The sequence below is a fragment of the Penaeus chinensis genome, chromosome 39 (genome assembly GCF_019202785.1).
Source record: "Penaeus chinensis breed Huanghai No. 1 chromosome 39, ASM1920278v2, whole genome shotgun sequence".
Classification (NCBI taxonomy): domain Eukaryota; kingdom Metazoa; phylum Arthropoda; class Malacostraca; order Decapoda; family Penaeidae; genus Penaeus; species Penaeus chinensis.
In genome coordinates this window covers 3,725,260-3,735,259 of record NC_061857.1, presented here as the reverse complement: position 1 = coordinate 3,735,259, position 10,000 = coordinate 3,725,260, and the positions used below count along the sequence as shown (strand labels likewise).

General features: G+C 40.6%; 1 protein-coding gene across 6 annotated transcripts in view; it reads left to right on the top strand.

Moving 5' to 3' along the window:
* Positions 1-10,000, top strand: part of LOC125046398 (heterogeneous nuclear ribonucleoprotein 27C-like) — a 34,675-nt gene that overhangs the window by 16,000 nt on the left and 8,675 nt on the right. For 3 of the 6 annotated variants that reach the window (XM_047644149.1, XM_047644152.1, XM_047644153.1), the window contains 4 exons: positions 5,267-5,349; positions 6,043-6,174; positions 6,461-6,734; positions 7,900-7,968. In XM_047644149.1, the coding sequence (XP_047500105.1) occupies positions 5,267-5,349; positions 6,043-6,174; positions 6,461-6,734; positions 7,900-7,968 (558 nt within the window). The remainder of the gene's footprint in view (positions 1-5,266; positions 5,350-6,042; positions 6,175-6,460; positions 6,735-7,899; positions 7,969-10,000) is intronic. The other 3 variants (XM_047644150.1, XM_047644154.1, XM_047644151.1) reach the window with 2 other exon arrangements.

Sequence of the window (10,000 nt, the reverse complement as noted above, 5' to 3'; positions counted from 1 at the left end):
AACACACACACACACACACACACACACACACACACACACACACACACACACACACACACACACACACACACACACACACACACACACACAAGTTCACACACACACACACACGTTCACACACACACACATGTTCACACACACAGTTCACACACACACACACACGTTCACACACACAGTTCACACACACACACACACACACGTTCACACACACACACGTTCACACACACACACACGTTCACACACACACACGTTCACACACACACACGTACACACACACACACGTACACACACACACACACACACACACGTTCACACACACACACACGTTCACACACACACACATGTTCACACATACAGTTCACACACACACACACGTTCACACACACAGTTCACACACACACACACACGTTCACACACACACACGTTCACACACACACACGTTCACACACACACGTTCACACACACACACGTACATACACACACACGTACACACACACACACACACGTTCACACACACACACGTTCACACACACACACATGTTCACACATACAGTTCACACACACACACACGTTCACACACACAGTTCACACACACACACACACGTTCACACACACAGTTCACACACACACACACACGTTCACACACACACACACGTTCACACACACACGTTCACACACACACACACACACACACACGTTCACACACACACACACGTTCACACACACACACACGTTCACACACACACACGTTCACACACACACACATGTTCACACACACACATGTTCACACACACACATGTTCACACACACACACACATGTTCACACACACACATGTTCACACACACACGTTCACACACACACACGTTCACACACATGTTCACACACACACGTTCACACACACACACGTTCACACACACACACACGTACACACACACACACGTTCACACACACACGTTCACACACACACACGTTCACACACACACACGTTCACACACACACGTTCACACACACACGTTCACACACACACGTTCACACACACACGTTCACACACACACGTTCACACACACGTTCACACACACACACGTTCACACACACACACGTTCACACACACACGTTCACACACACGTTCACACACACACACGTTTACACACACATGTTCACACACACACGTTCACACACACACACACACGTTCACACACACACACACGTTCAAACACCCACACACACATGTTCACACACACACACGTTCACACACGCACACGTTCACACACATTCTCACACTTATGTAATAATAAAATTTGGAGTGTGGTTGGTTACTATGTACACTGAAGTCTCAATAATTTGTGTGAGATAATTGCACATTTGGGGATAGTTAAGTCCATATCATACTGCAGTTATATTTTGATTAATATAAGATTTATTGTTTAGATATCTTGTGTGGCATAACTGTATGACTGCTGCATGTATTTATTATAAAATTTGATGCAATATTACTAATTTGGTATAAGGCATCCTCTACTTTATAAGTGTTGATGTGGCTCATAAGAATGTAATTTACATTTTTCTTTTAGAAAGTAAAGACGAGTCTTTGTGCTAGAGAAAAGTGGCACGAGTGGTGACAGATAATTAGGTCAATTTAATTGGTATTGTCTTTCCGTGGCTTGTTTACCTCATCATTTTTGTTATTTTAGTGTCTCTCTGTCATAGATATTTTTATTATCCTTTGTTTATGATGAAGCTTCTACTGGCACCTTTGTAATTCTGTCAGCCATATACTACTTAGCTTTTACACAGCAATAATACAAAAACACCATAGCACCTTCTCATGTGTGGATGATACACATGGCTGTATTATTAAAACGCTGGAGCAAGTCCTGCAACTCAATCCCTAGGGGAGGGTGCAGCAAACCCTGCACTCACAAACTGCAAGCCCCTTCCCTGATGACTTCTGCAGGGACTAGTCGGTATGCCTGCTGAATTCCAGCTCAGTTGGTATGCCTACTGTTGGTAAATTATGATTTAAAGCCTTATTTATGGGCTTTGTTTGCTTTGTCAAGCCCTCCTATTGGAATATCACAAGTCACATGTTGTATTCACAATTGGTCAAGACCTTTAATCATCAGGGAAAGTTTAGGATTACCAACATAAGCAATCCTAAATATCATTTCTAATAAATCAGTCAGGATTGTAGATTTCTTATTATCAGACTCATTACAAATCTCCTGCCTGGGTGTTTTCACTCATCTCACCTTAATCTAATTAAATGCCAATTTACTTCTTTGTAAAGACCGGAGAAATGTCGAGATTTCACCACTGGTAGGTCATAAACTAAAAATTGCCCTGGAGCAGATGATATAGATCTATAGATAAATAATGTGTATATCTATATTGCATAAACCTACATATATATGTATTTACATACATAAGCCTCCATATACACACAAACATGATGGCTAGTGTGTCCAGTTACCTGAAATTGGGTTCATTAAATGTTTTGATTATTTAGACTTTCTTCAATAACATGAGCATTGATGTATTCACATTAATACACTGTCTAGTGATTCTGGTACATTAACATGACCATATGGAAGTTTATTTTATAGGTGAAAGTTTTAATTAACAAAACATTTCATACATGTAATTTCTGGTATTTGGTCTGAGAATACGTTTGCACTCACGTGTGGATATACGTATATATTAAAACCAAAATGAATGTTCATCATTAATTTAATTAGGGTAAGAGTTATTATAAATATAAGTTAATTATTGTAATTTTTGAAATTTGTAATAACACATCCACAAAAACTATGGGACAGCTATCAGATGGTACGGACCTCCTGAAATAGTAGGACATCAGTCTAAAAACTAAATATATGTTATTCATATCATGTAAAATAAGAACTTTGACATGTTGGAAATAGATTTTTTAAATTCTGATTCTGATGCTCTTTTCATGCAAGTTTATACAAAATTATCATTTAATGGGGCTAAATTCAAGGAAAGGTTAAATTAGGTAGAGTCACAAGGTCTACTAATTAACTCCTACAAGGCATTTCACATTTGACACACACAATATATGAAATACAATTATGTATATATATGTATGTGTATGTATATATGTATACATATATACCCCTTTTTGAACACACCCTTTCTTCTACTTAAAGTAGGCAAGAATGGAATACTGAGCATGGAAATAATATCCTCCCTGGAGCCAGTCACAACAGTAAATTCTTTCCTCTCTTGTACTGGTAGAAAATAATGCAAGAGCCCCTTGCCATTGAGTCTAATTTCCCTTCAAGAATTTGTGCACTCTTGGTGATTCATTGCTTTCAGCTGGCCCCTGACTGAATTTTTCCATGGCGGCATAGTCCCATCACCTGGCCTTCAGCCGTTTTCCTCCTCCTCCTCTACATGACTTAACATGTTCCCCAGATCTAGTCGACTCCAATAACATCAGAAATTTCCTACAACATGAAACTTGCACAAACTTTAACACCAATGTTTCATAGGTTTGAGAGTCCTTTGTATCTTGACGTCTTATACAAACCAAGATAGCTTTACAATTATCCTTTATGATAATTGATAATGCCAAAAATTGATTGATTTCGTTTTATTTTCTTATTTTCTTCAGCATGTGTAGAGGATGACCTGGCCACTGGGTTTTTATGAAAAGGAGGCAGTTGATAGGGAAATGTAGATGGTTATTATACATGCGACTAGAGAAAGAGAGAGCGAGAGCGAGAGTGAGAGTGAGAGTGAGAGTGAGAGTGAGAGTGAGAGTGAGAGTGAGAGTGAGAGTGAGAGTGAGCGAGTGTGGTGGTTAAAGTAGCAGCAGATCCTAAAATATATATATATATTTTTTTTTTTTTTTAGGAATAATTTTAACGATTGTAATGGTTTATATCAGTGCAGAAGTTGATTAATCTCATTAAACATGTCTTTTCCTGTAAAAATATTTTTTAACATGCTCTGTTGTAGAAAATATGAGGAAAAGCAGATGAATACCAAGGAAGTTACAATCTTCTTGCCCTGATCTAACAGGGCAGTTTTGTCTATTTTCTGGCATTCATTCTGAGGCACTGGAAAGTGTGCACATCAGGACATTTTATTTAACCATTTACACACACACACACACACACACACACACACACACACACACACACACACACACACACACACACACACACACACACACACACACACTAATAAGAGGGCATACATACCTATGCTCATATACAAACTCATGCACTGTTTATTAATTACTCATGATTTCCTGGATTCTTACACAGCCATTGAAATATTACATAGTGGAAAAAAAAAATGAATTTTTCATGAGAAAAAGAAGAGGCTCTCTGTATTTGTAATGTCTTTCAATATGTGTCTGTGCATAGGAGTCAGTCAAGCCAGTAGAAGCTGTAGTTGAACAATATGTTAAAAGTGATAAGGCAGAAACCTTTTCTACTGTTGAAGTAGACAGGCCCATCAGCCCATTAGTTCATATGACATATCTTGTTTAGGGAGGGTGAACAGTAATGAGGTTCTCACCTGAACAGACCTTTTCATTGCCAACAATTTTGAATGTAACTGTCAGTCATAAGTTACTCCAATTAACAAAGCTTCCTCATTATGTAACTTTCAAAATTCTGAAAATGTTTGTATCATCTGGCATTCTATAACTAAATTGCATTTCATTTTAATTAAAGAAATGTTACAAAAATTATTTGAATTTTTACATGTTTAAAAGGTTAGGTGTAAAAGACTGAGGAGAATTTGAAAGGAGTATGTTCATATGAGACAGGTCATTAAAAGCAAGTGAAAAATAAAAAAAACATGCCAGTTAACAGAGAAGAAATCTATACAACAGGTAGTACAATAAGATATGATCACATGAAAAAGTTTTAAGCACAAATTTATTTATTTAAATAAGTTCACCATACTTTGCTTATCATATAGTAAATGAGAATGCATTAATACATGGATATTTTATTTATTCAGTAATAATTCTTAGAATTGGATTGGTACTGAACTTTGTTGACTGGGTGTTTTGCTTCCTTCATGTAGGTAGTTGCACATTAGTTGTGCCTCTTTCTTGACCTACACTGAGCCATGTGAATGAGTTAAGGAATGAGGGTGGGAGACCTTGTGTGTTGACAATAAGTGTAGCATAACTGCATCCATCACTATAGATAGTGCACAATAGGTAGGTCCATATCTCTCCTCACTAAGCTAAGATGTTTTTCTGTTTGGTTGTCACTACACTAGGCTTTGGATTTTTGTCCTTCGAAACGGAAGAAGCTGTGGATAGAGCGGTGGCAGAGCACTTTGTCAACATTAATGGAAAGCAGGTATTAGTCTTAAGTATTTGTTCTAATGATTTTATGAAGTTGCCTTTTCTTTGCTTTTCTTTATTTTTGATAGGCTCCATTCAGTTCTGCTAGGTAGCTGAATTGAGTTTAGAATAACTAATCTCAGAAGATGCCCAGTGGCATTTTATTTGAGGATAAGTATCTGTCACTTTATCAGTTACATTATTAGAAGGGCCTAAGGAGTTGGGGTTACATAAAATCAGTAATGTCAGTGAACCACAGAGAAGGCAACTGTATTTGTGGCATTGTGTAAGTGCAACATGTGCAAAGGGGGTGGGTAATGAAAATAGAATTGTTTTAGGCAAAAAAGAATATAAATATTTCATTAATCATGGAAAGTTGCACTTTCACTTGTTGAGCAAGTTGCATGGTTCAGCTTATAAATAGAGAGGCTGTGCACTCTTGTGTTTTTCCTCATGTTGGTGTTTGTAACCTTTATATTATGTTAGGGAGATGTTCAGTAATTTTAAGAAACTAAGAGGTAAGTTTGAATTTTTAGTAAATATTTTTAGTATATATTAGAATTCAAGAATGAGGATGAATTGTATACTTGAATTATAATCAATTATCAAATTTATAGTTTTAATACAATTCATCCCTCATATACTTATGAGCCAACCGAAGTGCTTCCTGCTACCATTGCTACAGTTAATCATTTATTCCCAATAACTGAAGGTTGAAATTAAGAAAGCAGAGCCCCGTGATGCCAGCAAGGCACAGGAGGAGAGCGGTCAGTGGGGCACACCACCCGACAATCAGTGGGGCATGCCAGTCGGCCCACCTGGCATACCTGGCCTCAACAATGTAAGTGAACCTGGACTCAGTTGCATCTACTCTTCCTACTCATACTCGGTCTCTCTTTCTCTCTATCCATATATTCTATCCTGTCTACGTTATTTTAGCCGCATTTAAAAAATATTTTATGAAGTTTTGAACATGTTATATTTGATAAATAAAATTTTTATTCATAAATGTGTTGACAATTTTTGTCAATGTATTCTGTTATGTTTATGTGAACATTTGTATGCATACGCAATATATTTGCATGATATAATACTGGTTAAAAAAGAAAGATAATTTTTTTTTCCAGGGCATGGGACCTGGCAACATGGGTCCACCACTGGGCCCTCCTCTAGGACCGCACAACAGTCAGATGGGAGGCCACATGGGTACTCAAGGCATGGTCCAAGGGCCCTACCATCAGGGGTGGGGAACACCACCGCAGCAGCAGGGTTATCCTCCCCAAGGATATGGTGCTCCACAAGGACCACAGGGCTATCAAGGCTGGGGTGCTGGCCAACAGCTGCAGCAGTGGGGTGCTCCCAATTATGGATCTCCAGGCGGGCAGCAGTATGGCAGCTTTGGTAAGAGAGAGTAGTTTTTTAGTTACAAGATACAGAAACATGTGAGTTGTGAGTTGGTTCTTGCAAGGAGGAAAGATATGCTTGTGTTCATATGAATGTCAACTATGTATACCATAGAACTGCGTCTTAAGTTTGCATGCCCACAAGTGCATACTTCAGTGTATTCTCATGCATTTTTCTCTCATATATGTACAATTATAAACAATGTAAATAAACCAATGCACAAATTAGCACAGAAACACACAAGAACATATGGACAGTTCCACAGTGTGTAAAAGTTTCAAGATTTTAGTGAACTTATTTGATAACTATAATAAATTATTTTTATTATTATTATTTATTAATTACTACTGTTATTTTATTTATTTTTTCACTGAGTAATATATATAAATTTCTTCTTTTATGTAAAAAACACAAGATATTTTTGTAAATACACTTAATACTCGGTAGTCAAGGCCAGTTGATATCAAGCTATTTTTTTTAGGTTTATGATAGTTGTCTGACCTCAACCATTTCCTTCATTCCCTTTATTAATTTTAGGGGACTAATTGCAAACAATTGTCATAACTGATACCCAGTTTTATCAGTTTGTTTATATATATTTCTATCTGTTACATAGGTCAAAACTCTCGTCTAGGTTTTGGTTGAAATGAGACCACTGTTGATAATTTGACTTGATTAGTACTTGAATGGCTTGGAAAGATTGTTTTGACAATTCTGGCTGCAGATCAACTAATTTATGCTATGCAAATGCTACAAATGTATATGGTTGTAGTATTTTGTCACTGATGAAACTATATTTCCTTACATAATTTTTGGTTATATTTAGGCTTATTATATGGTAAGAATTATTGATATGTCAGATTTAAAACTCCTAATTTAAAAATAGTGAGGTAAGACCATACAAGCATTGAAATGCAAATTTATGGAAGCTACCAAAGTCTGTAAGTCATTATGGTTGTAACATTTGATAAAAGGGGAAGTTAGAGGTATGACATCTGAAGCCTTATTAACTTTGTGAAGGAAGAGGTTGAACAACTAGAACTGACTTGAGTTTGCCTTCATGCACTACACACTTGTATGGACACATTGACAGAGAAATAGATAGGCAAGAGGAAACGCCTTGATCCCCAGGGAGAGCTAAGCATTGAAAGTTGTGTTGCAGGACCTTTGGAGGGGGGCACTTGGGGCTGGACGACCCCTACTTCTCCCTCCACACCTCAGCCACACGAATGTGAGTCGTGCATGGCAGGTGTGCGTGTGTGTGTCAGTGTGTGTTTGTGCTCAAACATGTTCCTTTTCTGACACTGTGTTCTCTAAGCAAATAATTGCATTTAGCTCTAGTCTTTTCCACCAAGTAATATAATTTGTTTAAAAACTCATTTTACCAGATACACACACTGACACACATGTGATGCATGCGTGCACACCACCACCACAAAACACACACAACACACACAACACACACAACACACACAACACACACAACACACACAACACACACACCACACACACACACACACACACACACACACCACACACACCACACACACCACACACACACCACACACACCACACACACACCACACACCACACACCACACTCCACACACAACACACACCACACACCACATTCCACATTCCACAACACACCACACACACCACACACACAACACACACAACACACACACCACACACACCACACACACCACACACACACACACACACACACACCACACACAACACACACACACCACACACAACACACACACACCACACACAACACACACACAACACACACACAACACACACACACACCACGCCTAAACACATGCCCACCCACATATGCCACCTACACGCACACCCACACACACACGCCACCTACACACACACGCCACCTACACGCACACCTACACCCACACGCCACCTACACGCACACCTACACCTACACGCACACCTACACCCACACGCCACCTACACGCACACCCACACACACACCCACACACACGCCACCTACACGCACACCCACACACACACGCCACCTACACGCACACCCACACACACACGCCACCTACACGCACACCCACACCCACACTCGCCACCTACTTGCACACCCACACCCACACTCGCCACCTACTTGCACACCCACCCACCCACACTCGCCACCTACTTGCACACACGCCCACCCATACTCGCCACCTACACACACACTTACACCCACACGCACACACCCACACACACGCCACCTACACACACACTTACACCCACACGCACACACACACACACACGCGCCACCTACACACACACTTACACCCACACACACACACACACGCGCCACCTACACACACACTTACACCCACACACACACACCACCTACACACACACTTACATCCACACACACACCACCTACACACACACTTACACCCACACACACACACCACCTACACACACACTTACACCCACACACACACACCACCTACACACACACACACCCACACACACACACACCCACACACACACCCACACACCATCTACACGCACTCTTACACCCACCCACACATGCCACCTACACGCACACCCACCCACACACACCACCTACACACACACACACACACACACACACACACACACACACACACACACACACACACACACACACACACACACACTACCTATACGCACACACACACACACACACACACACACACACACACACACACACACACACACACACACACACACACACACTACCTATACGCACACACACACACACACACACACACACACACACACACACACACACACACACACACACACACACACACACACACACACTACCTATACGCACACACACACACACACACACACACTACCTATACGCACACACACACACACACACACACACACACACACTACCTATACGCACACACACACACACACACGCCACCTACACACACACACCCACCCACCCACACTCGCCACCTACTTGCACACACGCCCACCCATACTCGCCACCTACTTGCACACACACCCACCCATACTCGCCACCTACTTGCTCACACACTTACCCATACTCGCCACCTACTTGCACACACACCCACCCATACTCGCCACCTACTTGCACACACACACACACACACACCCATACTCACCCCCACCCCCCATGCACCCACAGACGCAAGCATGCACACATTGTAAATGTGTGTGCAAACAAGGTAGAGTGGCAGGATGTTGCAATCTTGGGTAGTGGAGTAGATGTGCTGGTAA